Source organism: Anomaloglossus baeobatrachus, chromosome 5 (genome assembly GCF_048569485.1).
Source record: "Anomaloglossus baeobatrachus isolate aAnoBae1 chromosome 5, aAnoBae1.hap1, whole genome shotgun sequence".
NCBI classification, from domain to species: domain Eukaryota; kingdom Metazoa; phylum Chordata; class Amphibia; order Anura; family Aromobatidae; genus Anomaloglossus; species Anomaloglossus baeobatrachus.
This window is the reverse complement of record NC_134357.1, coordinates 428,543,655-428,563,390: the sequence shown is the minus strand read 5'-3', so window position 1 is coordinate 428,563,390 and position 19,736 is coordinate 428,543,655. Positions and strand designations below refer to the sequence as shown.

Sequence of the window (19,736 nt, the reverse complement as noted above, 5' to 3'; positions counted from 1 at the left end):
GACTGTAGTAATAAGCGCGGCCGTCATACATGCACGGCTAGCGCGGAAGTCCCCGGCGCACCACAAGTCCCAGCCGTGTCGCAGTGGAAACTGACCCCAGCGGCCGGCGCGGCCGTTCGTACTAAGTCTACTCACTCAGCAGCGCTGTAGTGAGGAATGGCACAAGCGCAGCAGCGCTGATGTCCCCGGCGCACTAACACGCCCAGCATGCTGCGGTGTGCGCGCGGTATGCCCGGGGACACAGAGTACCTTAACGAAGCAGGGCCTTGTCCCTGACGATACTCAGCTCCATATCCAGCCGATTCTCCGGGGGCTGTGGAAGGAGCACGGTCTCTGTGCCTGGAGACCGGTAAAGTCCCACTTCACCCAGAGCCCTAATGGGGATGGGGAAGGAATCAGCATGTGGGCTCCAGCCTCCGTACCCGCAATGGGTACCTCAACCTTAACAAGCACCACCGACAGAAAGTGGGGTGAGAAGGGAGCATGCTGGGGGCCCTAGTATGGGCCCTCTTTTCTTCCATCCGACATAGTCAGCAGCTGCTGCTGACTAAACAGTGGAGCTATGCGTGGATGTCTGACCTCCTTCGCACAAAGCATAAAACTGAGGAGCCCGTGATCCCACGGGGGGGTGTATAGCCAGAAGGGGAGGGGCCTTACACTTTTTAGTGTAATACTTTGTGTGGCCTCCGGAGGCAGTAGCTATACACCCAATTGTCTGGGTCTCCCAATTAGGAGCGACAAAGAAAACACAAACACATTCCCTCATTACCAATTTATTAACCCCGACAAAGCCCTCCATGTCCGATGTAATCCAGGATGATCCAGCGTCGCTTCCAGCTCTGCTGCATGCAGGTGACAGGAGCTGCAGCACACACCGCCGCTCCTGTCACCTCCACACAGCAACTGAAGACAGCCGCGCGATCAGCTGAGCTGTCACTGAGGTTACCCGCGGCCACCGCTGAATCCAACCTCAGTGACAGCTCAGCTGATCGCGCTACTGCGTGGAGCTGACAGGAGAGTGGAGGACGGGACTTTCAGCGGTGGCAGTGAGAGGGGTCCATCATCTCCCCTGTGCGGGGACAGCGGTACTTCGGGGAACACTGGGAGGACGGGACTATCAGCGGCGGCAGCGAGAGGGGGATGGACATTGGCAGCTGAAAACATTGATTTTTTCCCTCTCGCTGCCGCCGCCGCTGATAGTCCCCGTCCTCCACATCATCTCCCCTGGGGACAGCGGTACTTCGGGGAACACGTGGAGGACGGGACGGGACCACTTGCCTGACCTCACTTCCTGACAAATCACCTGCGTTTTTGGTACCAAAAACGCAGGTAAAAGGCAGGTAAAATGCACCACTTTTGATTAGCATGCATTTTTCCTGCGTTTTTGATGCCCTCATTGATTTCAATGGGTGACAAATGTTGACAAGCAGGAAGAATGAACATGCTGCATTTTTTTTGTCACAAACTTTTGACAAAAAAAACGCTGACAAATAAACTGCAGTGTGCGCATGACAAATCTGACTTCTCATAGACTTTGCTGGGAAGTCAAATGTCAGAAAGTTCTGCTGACAAAAAAATAGCAAAAAAGCAGCAAAAAAAGGGAATTTTGTTTACTTACCGTAAATTCCTTTTCTTCTAGCTCCTATTGGGAGACCCAGACAATTGGGTGTATAGCTTCTGCCTCCGGAGGCCACACAAAGTATTACACTTTAAAAAGTGTAACCCCTCCCCTCTGCCTATACACCCTCCCGTGGACCACGGGCTCCTCAGTTTTGGTGCAAAAGCAGGAAGGAGAAAACTTATAAATTGGTCTAGGGTAAATTCAATCCGAAGGATGTTCGGAGAACTGAAGACCATGAACCATAAGAACAATTCAACATGAATAACATGTGTACACAAAAGAACAACCAGCCCAAAGGGCACAGGGGCGGGTGCTGGGAGAAGGAGCTAGAAGAAAAGGAATTTACGGTAAGTAAACAAAATTCCCTTTTTCTTTGTCGCTCCATTGGGAGACCCAGACAATTGGGACGTCCAAGAGCAGTCCCTGGGTGGGTAAAAGAATACCTCAATCGAAAGAGCCGAAAAACGGCCCCCTCTTACAGGTGGGCAACCGCCGCCTGAAGGACTCGCCTACCTAGACTGGCGTTAGCCGACGCATAGGTATGAACCTGATAGTGCTTCGTGAAAGTGTGCAGACTAGACCACGTAGCTGCCTGACACACCTGCTGAGCCGTCGCCCGGTGCCGCAAAGCCCAGGACGCACCTACAGCTCTGGTAGAATGGGCTTTCAACCCTGAAGGAAGTGGGAGCCCAGAAGAACGGTAGGCCTCGAGAATCGGTTCCTTGATCCACCGAGCCAAGGTTGACTTGGAGGCCTGAGAGCCCTTACGTTGGCCAGCGACAAGGACAAAGAGCGCGTCTGAACGGCGCAGGGGCGCCGTGCGAGACACGTAGAGCCGGAGTGCTCTCACAAGATCCAAGGAGTGCAAATCCTTTTCACATTGGTGAATTGGATTAGGGCAAAAGGAAGGTAAGGAGATATCCTGATTTAGATGAAAAGGGGATACCACCTTAGGGAGAAATTCCGGGACAGGACGCAGAACCACCTTATCCTGGTGAAAAACCAGGAAGGGGGCTTTGCATGACAGCGCTGCAAGCTCAGACACTCTCCGAAGAGACATGACTGCTACTAGGAAGGCCACCTTCTGCGAAAGACGGGAGAGAGAGACATCCCGCAGTGGCTCAAAAGGCGGCTTTTGAAGAGCCGTCAGGACCCTGTTAAGGTCCCAAGGTTCCAACGGACGTTTGTAAGGTGGAACTATGTGGCAGACCCCCTGCAGGAACGTGCGGACCTGCGGAAGCCTGGCTAGACGCTTTTGAAAAAACACGGAGAGCGCCGACACTTGGCCCTTGATAGAGCCGAGGGACAAACCCTTGTCCACTCCATATTGAAGGAATGAAAGGAATGTGGGTAAGGCAAACTGCCATGGAGAAAGACCGTTAGCAGTGCACCAAGACAGGAAGATTTGCCAAGACCTATAATAGATCTTGGCGGACGTTGGCTTCCTGGCCTGTCTCATGGTGGCAATGACATCCTGAGATAACCCTGAAGACGCTAGGAGCCAGGACTCAATGGCCACACAGTCAGATTGAGGGCCACAGAATTCAGATGGAAAAACGGACCTTGTGACAGCAAGTCTGGGCGGTCTGGAAATGCCCACGGTTGACCCACCGTGAGATGCCACAGATCCGGATACCACGACCGCCTCGGCCAGTCTGGAGCGACGAGAATGGCGCGACGGCAGTCTGACCTGATCTTGCGTAGTACTCTGAGCAGCATTGCCAGAGGGGGAAACACATACGGCAGTCGGAACTGTGACCAATCCTGCACTAACGCGTCCGCCGCCAGAGCTCTGTGATCCTGAGACCGTGCCATGAAGGCCGGGACCTTGTTGTAGTGCCGTGACGCCATGAGATCGACGTCCGGCGTTCCCCAGCGGCGACAGATCTCCCGAAACACGTCTGGGTGAAGAGACCATTCCCCCGCGTCCATGCCCTGACGACTGAGAAAATCTGCTTCCCAGTTTTCTACGCCCGGGATGTGAACTGCGGAGATGGTGGAGCCTGTGTCTTCCACGCACTGCAGAATCCGCCGGACTTCCTGGAAGGCCAGACGGTTGCGAGTGCCGCCTTGGTGATTGATGTAGGCGACGGCAGTGGCGTTGTCCGACTGGATTCGGATCTGCCTGCCCTCCAGCCACCGATGGAAAGCCAATAGGGCTAGATATACTGCCCTGATCTCCAGAATATTGATCTGAAGGGACGATTCTGTCGGAGTCCAGGTTCCTTGAGCCCTGTGGTGGAGAAAAACCGCTCCCCAACCTGACAGGCTCGCGTCCGTGGTGACCACAGCCCAAGTTGGGGGTAGGAAAGATCTTCCTCCCGACAGAGATGTGGGTAGGAGCCACCACTGAAGTGATGTTTTGGTCGCGAGGGAAAGAGAGACGTTCTTGTCGAGGGAAGCCGCACTCTTGTCCCATTTGCGGAGAATATCCCATTGGAGCGGCCGAAGATGAAATTGTGCAAACGGCACTGCCTCCATAGCTGCCACCATCTTCCCCAGGAAGTGCATGAGGCGCCTTAAGGGGTGTGATTGACTCCGAAGACGTGATTGAACCCCTGCCTGCAGAGAAAGCTGTTTGGCCCGCGGCAGCTTGACTAACGCTGGCTGTGTGTGAAACTCCATCCCAAGGTAAGTCAGTGATTGGGTTGGTGTCAACTTGGATTTCGGGAAGTTGATGATCCACCCGAACTGCTGGAGAGTCGCCAGAGCGACGGTAAGGCTTTGTTGACACGCCACCCGAGAAGGGGCCCTGACTAGGAGATCGTCCAAGTAGGGGATCACCGAGTGGCCCCGAGAGTGTAGGACCGCCACGACGGATGCCATGACTTTGGTGAAAACCCGTGGGGCCGTCGCCAGGCCGAAGGGCAATGCGACGAACTGGAGGTGTTCGTCCCCGATGGCGAAACGCAGGAAGCGTTGATGTTCGGGTGCGATCGGCACATGGAGATAAGCATCCTTGATGTCGATCGATTCCAGGAAGTCTCCTTGTGACAACGAGGCGATGACTGAATGGAGAGATTCCATCCGAAACCGTCTGGTTCTCACATGTCTGTTGAGTAGCTTGAGGTCCAGAACGGGACGGAATGACCTGTCCTTTTTGGGCACTACGAACAAGTTGGAGTAAAAGCTGCGACCACGTTCCTGAGGGGGGAACGGGAATCACAACACCTTCTGACTTCAGAGCGTCCACTGCCTGAAAAAGTGCCTCGGCCTGAGCGGGGGGCGGGGAGGTTCTGAAGAAACGAGCCGCAGGACGTGAGCTGAACTCTATCCTGTAACCCTGAGACAGAATGTCTCTCACCCATCGGTCTTGAACGTGTGGCCACCAGGCGTCTCCAAAGCGGGAGAGCCTGTCACCGACCGAGGATGCGGCTAGGGGAGGCTGAGAGTCATGAGGAGGCCGTCTTGGAGGCAGTGCCTCCTGCGGCCTTTTGGGGGCGTGACTTGGACCGCCACGCATAGGAGTTCCTCTGGCCTTTCTCCGGCCTGTTGGACGAGGAGGATTGTGGCTTGGCGGAGGGACGAAAGGACCGAAACCTTGATTGTATTTTTCGTTGCGGGGGCTTCTTAGGTCTGGACTGGGGTAAGGAGGATTCCTTTCCCTTGGATTCCTTATTAATTTCATCCAATCGTTCGCCAAATAAAGGGTCGCCAGCAAACGGCAGACCAGTTAACCTTTTGGAAGCCGAGTCTGCTTTCCATTCGCGCAGCCACATAGCCCTGCGAACTGCCACGGAGTTAGCGGATGCTACAGCCGTCCGGCTAGCGGAGTCCAGGACGGCGTTCATGGCGTAGGACGAAAAGGCAGATGCCTGGGAAGTCAAAGACGAAACATGCGGAGCAGAATTCCGTGTGACAGCATTAATTTCAGCCAGGCAAGCAGAGATCGCTTGGAGAGCCCACACAGCGGCAAAGGCCGGGGCGAAAGACGCGCCCGTGGCCTCATAGATGGACTTCACCAAGAGCTCTATCTGTCTGTCAGTGGCACCCTTCAGGGATGAGCCATCTGCAACAGACAACTGATCTAGCAGCCAATTTGGAGACTGGCGGATCCACCTTGGGAGAGTGAGACCAGCCCTTAACAACTTCAGATGGAAAGGGATAACGCGTGTCAGTATGCCGTTTAGCAAAGCGCTTGTCCGGGACCGCCCTGGGCTTCTGGACAGCATCCCTGAAGTTAGAGTGATCAAAAAACGTGTTACGCGTCCGCTTGGGGAACCGAAACTGGTGTTTCTCCTGCTGAGAAGCAGACTCCTCCACAGGAGGAGGCGGGGGAGAAAGATCCAACACCTGGTTGATGGATGAGATAAGATCATTTACTAAGGCATCCCCCTCAGGTGTATCAAGGTTCAGGGCGACGTCAGGGTCAGAGCCCTGAGCTCCCACATCCGCCTCGTCTTCCTGAGAGTCCTCCGAGCAGCGTGAGGAAGACGGGGAAGAGTCCCAGCGAGACCGCTTTGCCGGTCTGGGACTGCGGTCCGGGCAGGAGTCCTCCGCCTGAGACCTAGGGGCCAACCTGGGAGCGCACTGCGGCGCGGACCAAGAGGGGTCTGGAGGAGACAAGCTAACAGGAACCGGGGCCTGTGAAGGGTCCGGTCTGGATTGCAATGCCTCCAGGAGCCTAGCAGACCATTTGTCCATAGACTGTGCCATGGATTGAGAAAGGGACTGAGAAAGTTTCTCAGCAAAAGAGGCCAACCCCTGTGACTCTGTCCCTGCATGTTCAGGGGGAGCAGGGGGGTCTACCTGAGCCGATGGGCCCACCAGTGCCCGAGGCTTCGGCTGAGCAAGTGTGGCAGGAGTCGAACACTGCTCACAGTGAGGGTACGTGGATTCCGCAGGCAACATAGCCCCACAAGAGGTACAGGCCGCGAAAAAAACCTGTGCCTTAGTAGTTTTGCTCCTTGTGGACGACATGCTGTTGTCTCCTAGGAGAGTGACCAACTGATGGTATATAGGGACCAAGGTGTACGGACTGAGCGAACAGATATATATATATATATCTATTGTATAAATATATATATATATATATATATATATATATATATATATATATATATATATATATATATATATATATATATATATATATATATATATATATATATATATATATATATATATGTATCTATACCGGCACCCCAGGGGGGCCAGCACCGGGTGACCGGTGCGGCTTACCGACCGCTAACGAGCGGAGTGTGTCCTCCAGATTCCCTGCCTTGGATCCCCCGGAGCTGCTGAGCTGTTCACTGAGAAGCATCCACCGGCAGAATGCCAGAAAATGGCCGCCGGAGCTCTCAGGGGAGGAGTGGAGCCGAGGGCGGCGCCAGCCAAGAGCGGGAATCTGGGGTCCCCACAGTGGTCAGTGAGGGGGGAGGAAGACATGCAGGATGCTCCAGCCCTCACATCCGACGTCATGCCGGAGAACCTGCCCTTACCCCTGACAGGCAGGCCCGGGGGCGGGATTTTTGCGACTAGGCCGCGGTGAAGCCGGGGACTAAATTTGAGGCCGCGCCCGACAAGCAGGCACGGTCGGCGCGGAAGTTCACCGGCCTCCTTAGTTTTAAAACTACCGCGGCTCCCGGGAAGAAGGTGAGCTCTCTGTACGATCCCCGACAGGGATACAGAGTACCTGTAAGTTGCAGGGCCCGGTCCCTGGGGTTAAAGAGGCTCCGGTCCGGCAGGTTCCCTCAGGGGCTGCGGATGGAGCACGGTCCCAGCAAATGGAAGACCACTCAGGATCCCACTTCTCCCAGAGCCGCTAAGGGATGCTGAAGGAGACGGCATGTGGCTCCAGCCTCTGTACCCGCAATGGGTACCTCAACATTAACAACACCGCCGACATAGTGGGGTGAGAAGGGAACATGCCGGGGACCCCGTGGGGGTCCTTTTTTCTTCCAACCGACATAACTAAGTATGAGAATGCATGAGTGGATGTGTGCCTCCTTCCACACAAAGCATAAAACTGAGGAGCCCGTGGTCCACGGGAGGGTGTATAGGCAGAGGGGAGGGGTTACACTTTTTAAAGTGTAATACTTTGTGTGGTCTCCGGAGGCAGAAGCTATACACCCAATTGTCTGGGTCTCCCAACGGAGCGACAAAAAAAAAAGCAGCGTGCGCATGTAGCCTTACAGTATTGGGGGTGTCAGAAAACCAGTCAGTATCTGGTTTGACCACCATTTGAGTCACATCTCCTTTGCATAGAGTTGATCAGGTCGTTGATTGTGGCCTATGGAATATTGGTCCACTCCTCTGCAAAGTTGCTGGATATTGGCAGGAACTTGAACACTGGAGTATACGCTGATCCAGAGCATCCAACACATGCTCAATGGGTGACATGTCCATGAGTATGCTGGCCATGCAAGAATTGGATATTTTCAGATCCCTGCAACATGGGGCAGTGTGCATTATCATGCTGCAACATGAGGTGATGGCCATGGATGAATGGCACAACAATCTAAGGATCTCGTCACGGTATCTCTGTGCATTCAAAATCGCCTCAATAAAATGCACCTGTGTTTTCTGTCTATAACATACACCGGCCCATACCATAACCTCACTGCCACCATAGGAGACTCAATTCACAACGTTGACATCAGCAAACCTCTCACCCACATGAGGTCATACATGCAGTCTGCCATCTGCTCTGTACAGTGAAAAACGATTCAACCGTGAAGAGCACACCTCTCCAAATGTGCCAGACGCCAACGAATGTGAGCATTTTCACACTCATTTCAGTTACGATGACAAACTGCAGTTGGGTGCAGACCTTGATGAGGATGACGAGCATGCATGAACTTCCAAAAGACTGTTTCAGCAGCTGTCCAGTTGGCTGGCTTCAGATGATCTTGGAAGGAAAAATGCTGGACGCTGAAGTCCTGGGCTGGTGTGGTCGACGGTTGTGAGGCAGATTGGATGTACTACCAAATTCCCTGACATGCCGTTTAGAGACTGCTTATGGTAGAGAAATGAACATTCAATTCACGGGCAACAGCTCTGGTGGACGTTCCTTCAGTCAGCACGCCCATTGCATGTTCCCTAAAAATTTGCGACATCTGTGACATTGTGCTATGTGATAAAATACTGCACATTTTAGAGTGACCTTTTATTGTGGCCAGCCTAAGGCACACATGTGCAATAATAATCATGCCGTCTAATCAGCATCTTGATACGCAATACCTGTGAGGTGGATGGATTATCTCAGCAAAGGTGAAGTTATGAACAATGTTTGAGAGAAAAAGGTCTTTTGCATACATAGAAAATGTCTTCAATCTTCAGCTCCAGAAAAATAGAATGGTTCCAGAAAATGGAGTATGCCCTGGGGTGGAAAACCCAATTAAGCCCAATGGAAAGATAAATTCAGTCAAGTAGAGCAGCTTGATTACGGTGGAAAATTCTTGGCTACAGGATTATAGCTACTTAGGAGACGACTAAATGTTTATGGAGGAACAAGGGTGTAAACATCACCTCACTCCACTGTTTTGGGCCTCAGAAGAAAAAAGAAAGTCACACTGCCATTCATTGCCATGTTAAATAACTAAGTCCTTTGTTAACATGGTTGGAAGGCGAGACATTTTTGCCACAAGTACGCCACAAAAACCCATACATTAAGAAAGAAGGGAATTTTGTTACTTACCGTAAATTCCTTTTCTTCTAGCTCTTATTGGGAGACCCAGACGATTGGGGTATAGCTACTGCCCTCCGGAGGCCACACAAAGCACTACACTAAAAAGTGCAAGGCCCCTCCCCTTCTGGCTATACCCCCCCGTGGTATCACGGGTTCTCCAGTTTTAGTGCCAAAGCAAGAAGGAGGAAGCCAATAACTGGTTTAAACAAATTAACTCCGAATAACGTCGGAGAACTGAAAAACCGTTCAACATGAACAACATGTGTACCCGCAAACAACAAAAAAATCCCGAAGGACAACAGGGCGGGTGCTGGGTCTCCCAATAAGAGCTAGAAGAAAAGGAATTTACGGTAAGTAACAAAATTCCCTTCTTCTTCAGCGCTCTATTGGGAGACCCAGACGATTGGGACGTCCAAAAGCTGTCCCTGGGTGGGTAAAGAGATACCTCATGTTAGAGCTGCAAAACAGCCCTCCCCTACGGGGATGTCACTGCCGCCTGCAGGACTCTTCTACCTAAGCTGGCATCCGCCGAAGCATAGGTATGCACCTGATAATGTTTGGTGAAAGTGTGCAGACTCGACCAGGTAGCTGCCTGGCACACCTGTTGAGCCGAAGCCTGGTGTCGCAAAGCCCAGGACGCACCCACAGCTCTGGTTGAGTGGGCTTTCAGCCCTGAAGGAACCGGAAGCCCAGCAGAACGGTAGGCTTCCAGAATTGGTTCTTTGATCCATCGAGCCAGGGAGGCTTTAGAAGCCTGCGACCCCTTGCGCTGGCCAGCGACAAGGACAAAAAGTGCATCTGAACGGCGGATAGGCGCCGTGCGAGAAATATAGATTCTGAGTGCTCTCACCAGATCTAGCAAACGTAAGTCTTTCTCATACCGGTGAACCGGCTGAGGACAAAAGGAAGGCAAGGATATATCCTGATTAAGATGAAACGAGGATACGACCTTAGGGAGAAACTCCGGAATGGGGCGCAGCACTACCTTGTCCTGGTGGAACACCAGGAAGGGAGCCTTGGATGACAGAGCTGCCAGCTCAGACACTCGCCTAAGCGATGTGATCGCAACAAGAAACGCCACTTTCTGTGACAGGCGAGAAAAGGAAACGTCCTTTAGAGGCTCGAAGGGCGGCTTTTGCAGAGCAACTAGTACTCTGTTCAGATCCCATGGATCTAACGGCCGCTTGTACGGGGGCACAATATGACAGACCCCCTGTAGGAACGTGCGCACCTTAGGAAGACGTGCTAGACGCTTCTGAAAAAACACAGATAGTGCCGAGACTTGCCCTTTAAGGGAGCTGAGCGACAAGCCCTTTTCCAACCCCGATTGCAGGAAGGAAAGAAAGGTGGGCAATGCAAATGGCCAAGGGGATACTCTCTGTGCAGAGCACCAGGATAAGAAAATCTTCCACGTTCTGTGGTAGATCTTAGCAGACGTTGACTTCCTAGCTTGTCTCATTGTGGCTACGACTCCTTGAGATAATCCTGCGGACGCTAGGATCCAGGACTCAATGGCCACACAGTCAGGTTCAGGGCCGCAGAATTCTGATGGAAAAACGGCCCTTGGGACAGTAAGTCTGGTCGGTCTGGCAGTGACCACGGTCGACCGACCGTGAGATGCCACAGATCCGGATACCACGATCTCCTCGGCCAGTCTGGGGCGACGAGTATGACGCGGCTGCAATCGGATCTGATCTTGCGTAACACTCTGGGCAAGAGTGCCAGAGGTGGGAAGACGTATGGGAGCCGGAACTGCGACCAATCTTGAACTAATGCGTCTGCCGCCAGAGCTCTTTGATCGCGCGACCTCGCCATGAATGCCGGGACCTTGTTGTTGTGCCGGGACGCCATTAGGTCGACGTCCGGCACTCCCCATCGGCGACAGATTTCCTGAAACACGTCCGGGTGAAGGGACCACTCCCCTGCGTCCATGCCCTGGCGACTGAGGAAGTCTGCTTCCCAATTTTCTACGCCTGGGATGTGAACCGCGGATATGGTGGATGCTGTGTCCTCCACCCACATTAGAATGCGCCGGACTTCTTGGAATGCTTGCCGACTGCGCGTCCCTCCTTGGTGGTTGATGTATGCCACCGCTGTGGAGTTGTCCGACTGGATTCGGATCTGCTTTCCTTCCAGCCACTGTTGGAAGGCCAGTAGGGCAAGATACACTGCCCTGATTTCCAGAACATTGATCTGAAGGGTGGACTCCTGCGGAGTCCACGTCCCCTGGGCCCTGTGGTGGAGAAACACTGCTCCCCACCCTGACAGACTCGCATCTGTCGTGACCACTGCCCAGGATGGGGGCAGGAAGGATCTCCCCTGAGACAATGAGGTGGGAAGGAGCCACCATTGTAGAGAGTCCTTGGCCGTCTGGGAAAGAGAGACTTTCCTGTCCAGGGACGTTGACTTCCCGTCCCATTGGCGGAGAATGTCCCATTGAAGTGGGCGCAGATGAAACTGCGCAAAGGGAACTGCTTCCATGGCTGCCACCATCTTCCCGAGGAAGTGCATGAGGCGCCGTAAGGGGTGCGACTGGCCTTGAAGGAGGGATTGCACCCCTGTCTGTAGGGACCGCTGCTTGTTCAGCGGAAGCTTCACTCTCGCTGCTCGAGTATGAAACTCCATGCCAAGATACGTTAGCGACGGTGACAGATTCGACTTTGGAAAGTTGATGATCCATCCGAACGTCTGTAGAGTCTCCAGCGTAGCATGTAGACTGAGTTGGCATGCCTCGTGAGAGGGTGCCTTGACAAGTAGATCGTCTAGGTAAGGGATCACCGAGTGTCCCTGAGAGTGCAAGACTGCTACCACCGCCGCCATGACCTTGGTGAAGACCCGGGGGGCTGTCGCCAGACCGAATGGCAGAGCTACGAACTGAAGATGGTCGTTTCCTATCACAAAACGTAGAAAACGTTGATGTTCTGTAGCAATTGGCACGTGGAGATAAGCATCTTTGATGTCTATTGAGGCAAGGAAGTCTCCTTGAGACATTGAGGCAACGACAGAGCGGAGGGTTTCCATCCGGAACCGTCTGGCGTGCACATGTTTGTTGAGCAGCTTTAGATCCAGAACAGGACGGAACGAGCCGTCCTTTTTTGGAACCACAAAGAGATTGGAGTAAAACCCTCGCCCTTGTTCCTGAGGCGGTACAGGAACCACTACTCCTTCCGCTCTTAGGGAGTCCACCGCCTGCAGCAGGGCATCTGCTCGGTCTGGATGTGGGGAGGTTCTGAAGAACCGAGCTGGAGGACGAGAACTGAACTCGATTCTGTACCCGCGAGACAAAATGTTTGTCACCCACCGGTCTTTGACCTGTGACATCCAAATGTCGGAAAAGCGGGAGAGCCTGCCCCCGACCGGAGATGCGGAGGGGGGGGGCTGGAAGTCATGAGGTAGCCGCTTTGGAAGCGGTTCCTCCATTTGCTTTCTTGGGGCGTGCGTGAGCCCGCCAGGAATCTGAGACTCTTTGCGTCCTCTGAGTCCCTTTGGACGAGGAGAATTGTGTCTTGCCCGAACCTCGAAAGGACTGAAACCTCTGCTGCCATTTTTTCTGCTGAGGTTTGCTTGATCTGGGCTGGGGTAAGGAAGAGTCTTTACCCTTGGACTGTTTAATGATGTCAGCCAATGGCTCGCCAAACAGTCTATCTCTAGATAAAGGCAAGCTGGTTAAACATTTTTTGGAACCAGCATCTGCTTTCCAGTCCTTTAACCACAAGGCTCTGCGCAAAACTACCGAATTGGCGGACGCCATTGAGGTGCGGCTGGTAGATTCTAGGACCGCATTGATAGCGTAAGACGCAAACGCAGACATCTGCGAGGTAAGGGACGCCACTTGCGGCACCGCTGGATGTATGACAGCATCCACTCTGAAATGCCGCTTACCGCCCGCTTAAGAGCGGGTGTGTGGTCGCCAAAAGCCCCCTAGTCCAGGTCTCCCAGAGCCTTGCGTCCTTCCTCTAGCCAGACTGCATGTAATGGCTGCCGGCGTCCTGGGAGAGGAGGGGGGGCGGGCCCTGGGCGTTCCTGGCTAAGAGCGGGAAGCCTGCTTCCCTCTGTGCCTAGTGAGAGGGCTGGAGCATGTAAATCAGGCTCCAGCCCTCGTCGCTGCTGCGAAACAGCGTCTCTCCCCTACCCTGATTGACAGGGTGGGGGCGGGAACGAAGCGGAGCTAGGCCGCAAAAGCCGGGGACTGGATTTATAAACGCCGCCGCCGTAAAAGCGCGGTCGGCGTGTCCCCGGCGCACTACAAGTCACAGCAGCGCCGCCGGTCCAGTGGGGGTCGGCGCTGCGTTCCCACAACACAAAAGTCCCCCAGTAAACTGCAGGAACACCAACTCAATCGATACGGTCCCCGGCGCACTACAACACCCAGCCAGCCCGGAGTGTGTCTGTGCCTGCCGGGGACACAGAGTACCTGTATGATGCAGGGCCATGTCCCTGATTGTACTCCTGCTCCATATCCATCAGGTTCAACTGGGTCTGTGGATGGAGCCCGGCGTCAGAGCTTAGAGGCCGGCAGGATCCCACTTCCACAGAGCCCTACAAGGGGATGTGGAAGGAAAACAGCATGTGGGGCTCCAGCCCCTGTACCAGCAATAGGTACCTCAACCTTACAACACCATCCACGGGTGAGAAGGGAGCATGCTGGGGGCCCTATATGGGCCCTCTTTTCTTCCATCCGAAATAGTCAGCAGCTGCTGCTGACTAAAATCTATGGAGCTATGCGTGGATGTCTGACCTCCTTCGCACAAAGCTTGAAAACTGGAGAACCCGTGATACCACGGGGGGGTATAGCCAGAAGGGGAGGGGCCTTGCACTTTTTAGTGTAGTGCTTTGTGTGGCCTCCGGAGGGCAGTAGCTATACCCCAATCGTCTGGGTCTCCCAATAGAGCGCTGAAGAAACGTAAGTATAAACTGATGAAACTTCCTTCTAGCAGACCCTTGACTTTCGGACATCAGGGGCATAGCTTTGTGATGTGCCATCACTGTCTTTGATGGGACAAGCCCTTTAACCCCTAAACTGAGGTTTGAACATTGTTGTGGATGCTGATCAGGATTTAGTTACATTCCTATGGCAAAGCTGAATGGTTGAAGTTAGCGGTTATCAATGGGACTCTAAGATAAATAGGAGTGCCCTCCTCAGATAAGTCCACATAGAAGTGCTGCACGGAACAATACCTTCATCTTGATGTCGTCCCGTAGTCTCTGGACTTCTGCTTGCAGTCGCTTGTTATCTTCTGACAACTTCTTATGCTCGGGGTCGTCCAGACTGGAACTTATGGATTTGAACATAGAGGTGGATTCTGTCTTTGTTACGCTGCTAGAGAGGACCTTGTTTGCTTCGCCTTCATGCTGAAACCCAAAAGAAAAATCAGAAAAATTAATCCTTTACTGTGAAGAATTTTTTTTGCTTTTTGCAATCTCACTTTTTAGTCTCCCCTTCTTCCAAGAGTAGTATTTTTTTTTAATCTCTGCTCCTACATGGCTATATAAGGGCATTTTATTTTGAGCGGTAAGGGGTGAGCGGGGTATAGCTCCAAGTGACATTCACTTTACCATATAATGTTCTGAAGAAAAAAAAAGAAGAGGCAAAAAATTATGCCATTGCTTCCTGGGTTCTGTTTTCTGTGGGGGTGGGGGGGGGGAGGGGTTTGTGCCACGCAGTCTCCAGTAAAAACGAGATGACAACAGGATTCCCTAGTAGTGATGAGCAAGGACTAAACTGCTCAAGTGCTCGTTACTTGAATCAAGCAAGTCCAACACTTTTACGGTCTCAATTTGAGTAACGAACATAATGGAAATCAATGGGAAACGCAAGCATTTTCCCAGCAGAACCCTTAGGAGAGTTGGGGAAGAAACAAAAACGCTGAAATGGATGAAAAACAGCACTCAAAGGAAATTGGAACACCATGGGGAAGACGCCTGGGTGCATCTGACTCCAAGGTAGCTGCTGGGAAGTAAATAAATAGTTCTAGAAAACGGAGTGTCGTGGAGTCTCATCTATTTTTGATAACCACCCAAAGTAAAAGCAGACAGCTGGGGTCTGATATTTTCCAGCTGGGAAGGTCCATAGTTATTTGGCCCTTGCCAGCGTAAATATACCAGCCCACAGCAGCTGCAGAACTGGCAAATCACATTAGAAGCACCAATTCTGGCGCTTCATTTCTGCTTTTCCCAAAAACCCTGGAGTGTTGGCAGTCAGGGTAATCATTTATGGGGTTGATGTCAGCTGTGTAAGTGTAGGAAAAAAAAAAAATAGGAAAAATTAGTTTAAATTTTATAAAGATTCCCTCACAATATCCTTTATTCACAAATTACTTAAAAAAAACCCCACAAAGCTCCAACGTAATCCACGGTGTACTGGTCCCACAATGTTCCCCAAATTGGTACTGCAACCCTCTGAATAAGGCTCCATAGGTCATTCCTGGTCAGCGACAGTCCAGGAATTTATGTCGGAGCTTTGTGTATTTTTTAAATAATAAACTGGTGAACAAGGGATAGTGTGGGAGAGTCTCTATTCAAATAAACTTTGGGTTTTAAACTTTACACTTGCTGGGTTAGTAATGGGGGGTGTCTGATAGATGCCTCTCCGGTACTAACCCCTAAACTTGATGCCAGCACACACCTGACATCAACCCCAAAAGCTATTACCCTGATTGCCATCGCAGCAGGGCAATCAGGAAGAACCGGGGTGAAGCGCTAGAATTGACGCACCTAATGAATGCACCACTTCTGGGGCAGCTGCATGCTGCTATTTTTAGACTGGGAAGGGCCCAATAACCATGGTCATTTCCAGCCTGGTAATTCCAGCCCACAGATGTCTGCTTTACCCTGGCTAGTTATCAAAAGTAATGGGGACCCCACGCAGTTTTTTTAAAATTAATTACAAAGTTAAACAAGGATAAAAACAGACTTTAGTGCCACATGAAAGGCATTAAAGGATGCAAGTGTAGAACGCTGCCTATATACCTGGTCTAAGCTAAGCTCTCCTTCCTACATCAACTCTCCCTGAACTGCTTCCAGAGGACAGTGTGCCAAGCATCGCACCCCAGGGTCTCATAAAAGACCTGATGATGCGATGCGGTTGGCCAATCACAGTAATGTCAGTAGCCAATATGGCAGGCAATCCCTGCATGTTGACTGGCTGTCTAACATCCGTGAAACATGCGGGGCGGAGTCTCTAGCATGACGCTCGAGCATGCCCAATAGTTGATCGAGTAACAAGCGTATCAGAGCAACCCGATGCTTGAGCCAGTATTGAGCAGTGGTGAGCACGCACGCCCATCACTATTCTCTAGCTCAGTTTTTATTGCTAATACTTTGGCGTACATCAGAAAAAGCACCTCGGATTTATAAAACGTAACCTTTAATACTTAATAAAAACAGAAATGTGATACCCTAGACCTGGTTAAGTGCCATTGGTAGTACAACCACCCATATGAAAGAGGACAAATAAGATTGCACTTTGCCCAATATAATTAAATTATTTTTATATATTACACACATTCTATAAATAAATATACTGTATATATTCTTTAAATCATTACATAGGTTGACAAAAAAGAGAATTTTGTTTACTTACCGTAAATTCTTTTTCTTATAGTTCCGACATGAAAGACCCAGACCATGGGGTGTATTGCTTCTGCCTCCGGAGGGCACACAAAGTACTACACTAAAAGTGTAGCTCCTCCCTCCGAGCATATACACCCCCTGTATGACAAATCTAACCAGTTTAGTGCAAAAGCTGAAGGAGGACATCCACCCATAAGTAGAGATAGAGTAAAACCCGGAACAACCGGAACCTCTGTCTACAACAACAGCCGGTGAAAACACACGGAACAAGAAACTGCCAACAGGCAACAGGGAGGGTGCTGGGTCTCCCATGTCGGAACTATAAGAAAAAGAATTTACGGTAAGTAAACAAAATTCTCTTTTTCTTCATCGTTCCTTATGGGAGACCCAGACCATGGGACGTCTCAAAGCAGTCCATGGGTGGGAAATAAACAGAAAACTGAGAAGTAGGCAAAACCTAACTTCACAAATGGGCGACAGCCGCCTGAAGGATGCGTCTGCCCAAGCTCGCATCTGCCGAAGCATGAGCATGCACTTGGTAGTGCTTCGAAAAGGTGTGCAGACTAGACCAAGTGGCAGCCTGACAGACCTGCTGAGCCGTAGCCTGGTGCCTGAAAGCCCAAGAGGCACCGACAGCTCTGGTCGAGTGTGCCTTGATCCCCGGCGGGGGAGGCACCTGAGTACACTGGTAGGCATCGGATATGGCCGACCTAATCCAACGAGCTAGGGTCGGTTTAGAAGCCGAGAGACCTTTGCGCTGACCTGCGGTCAGCACAAAAAGAGGTGCACCGCCTAAGAACAGCGGTGCGTGACACATAGATCCGGAGCGCCCGCACCAGATCTAAAGTATGCAACGCTTTCTCAAAGCGATGCACAGGAACCGGACAAAAGGAAGGCAATGAAATGTCCTGGTTAAGGTGGAAAGGAGACACCACCTTAGAGAGAAAGTCCGGAGTCGGACGGAGAACCACCTTGTCTTGGTGAAAAAAACAAAAAGGGTGACTCCGAAGAGAGCGCAGTCAAATCAGAGCCTCTCCTGAGAGAAGTTATGGCCACCAGAAAGACCACTTTCTGTGAAAGACAACCGTGAGGACCAGATTGAGGTCGCAGGGACCCAGAGGCCGCCGGTAAGGCGGAATGATGAGAGATGCGCCCTGCATGAAGGTGCGCACCTGAGCCAGTCGGGCGATACGCCGCTGGAACAACACTGACAGAGCCGAGACCTGTCCCTTGAGGGAATTGAGGGACAGTCCCAGCTGCAGACCGGGCTGTAGAAAGGACAGGATGGTCGGCAAGGAAACGGTCAAGGAGCATGGCCGTAAGAGCGACACCAGGACAGGAAAATTCTTCAAGTCCTGTGGTAAATCCTGGCCGAGGAAGACTTCCGAGCCTGAGTCATCGTGGAGATGACCTCGGAAGGAATGCCTGAAGCCGTCAGGATCCAGGACTCAAGAGCCACGCCGTCAATCTGAAAGCCGTAGAATTCTGGCGGAAAAACGGACCTTGTGAGAGAAGGTCTGGGCGGTTCGGGAGATGCCACGGCACCTCCACGGACAGACGGAGCAGGTCTGGGTACCAAGCTCGCCTGGGCCAGTCTGGAGCAATGAGGATGACCCGACGGCCCTCCATTCTGATCTTGCGCAGGACTCTGGGCAAGAGAGCTAGAGGGGGAAACACGTAGGCTAGACAGAACTGGGACTAATCCTGAACCAGCGCGTCCGCCGCCAAGGCCTGAGGATCGTGGGAGCGAGCCACGTAAACCGGGACCTTGATGTTGTGCCGGGATGCCATTAGATCCAATTCCGGAGTGCCCCACTCGCGGCAGATTGACCGGAACACTGCCGGATGCAGGGCCCACTCGCCGCTGTCCACGGTTTGACGGCTGAGATAATCTGCGTCCCAGCTTTCTACGCCTGGGATGTGGACTGCGGATATGGTGGACTTGGGAGTCCTCCGTCCACTGAAGGATACGTTGAACTTCCAACATTGCCAGGCGGCTGCGTGTCCCGCCCTGGTGAGTGATGTAGGCAACTGCTGTCGCGTTGTCTGACTGGACTCGAATGTGCCTGCCCGCCAACAGGTGGTGAAAGGCTACGAGAGCTAGGAGCACAGCTCTGATTTCCAGCACATTGATCGAGAGGGCTGATTCGGACGGAGTCCAAGTGTCCTGTGCACGGTGGTGGAGAAACACTGCTCCCCAGCCGGATAGACTGGCGTCCGCGGTGAGAATCACCCAGGACGGGGCCAGAAAGGAGAATCCCTGGGACAGAGAGAGGGGCCGAAGCCACCACTGAAGAGAGCTCCTGATCTGTGGCGACAGAGCCACTGGCCTGTGCAAGGAAGAGGTCTGCTTGTCCCAACAGCGGAGAATGTCCAGCTGCAGGGGACGCAGATGGAACTGGGCAAAGGGAACCGCTTCGATTGACGCCACCATCTGACCCAGCACCTGCATGAGGTGCCTGATGGAAGGACGGCGGAGCCTCAGCAGAGAGCGTACCGCCAGATGAAGGGACTGCTGTTTGACTAAGGGCAGTTTCACAAGTGCCGGTAGAGTCTCGAATTGCATCCCTAGGTACGTAAGTTCCTGGGTCGGGGTCAGAGTGGACTTGGGTAGATTGACAAGCCACCCGAACGGGACTAGAGTGGCGAGAGTGAGTGAGACACCCCGCTGACAGTCTGCACAGGATGAAACCTTGACTAGAAGGTCGTCCAGGTAAGGAATCACTGCCAACCCCTGGAGGTGCAGAACCGCAACCACTGCTGCCATGACCTTGGTGAATACCCGAGGGGCCGTGGCTAAGCCGAAGGGGAGAGCCACGAATTGGAAATGTTCCTCTCAGATTGCAAAACGTAGCCAACGCTGGTGTGAAAACTGCAATTAGCACATGCAGATAGGCATCTCTGATGTCGATG

General features: G+C 52.4%; 1 protein-coding gene across 1 annotated transcript in view; it reads right to left on the bottom strand.

Annotated features, from left to right (window-relative positions):
- The window catches only part of VAPB (VAMP associated protein B and C), a 99,654-nt gene that overhangs the window by 30,181 nt on the left and 49,737 nt on the right, over positions 1-19,736 (bottom strand). The window contains exon 5 of the mRNA XM_075350355.1: positions 14,430-14,603. Within this exon, the coding sequence (XP_075206470.1) occupies positions 14,430-14,603 (174 nt within the window). The remainder of the gene's footprint in view (positions 1-14,429; positions 14,604-19,736) is intronic.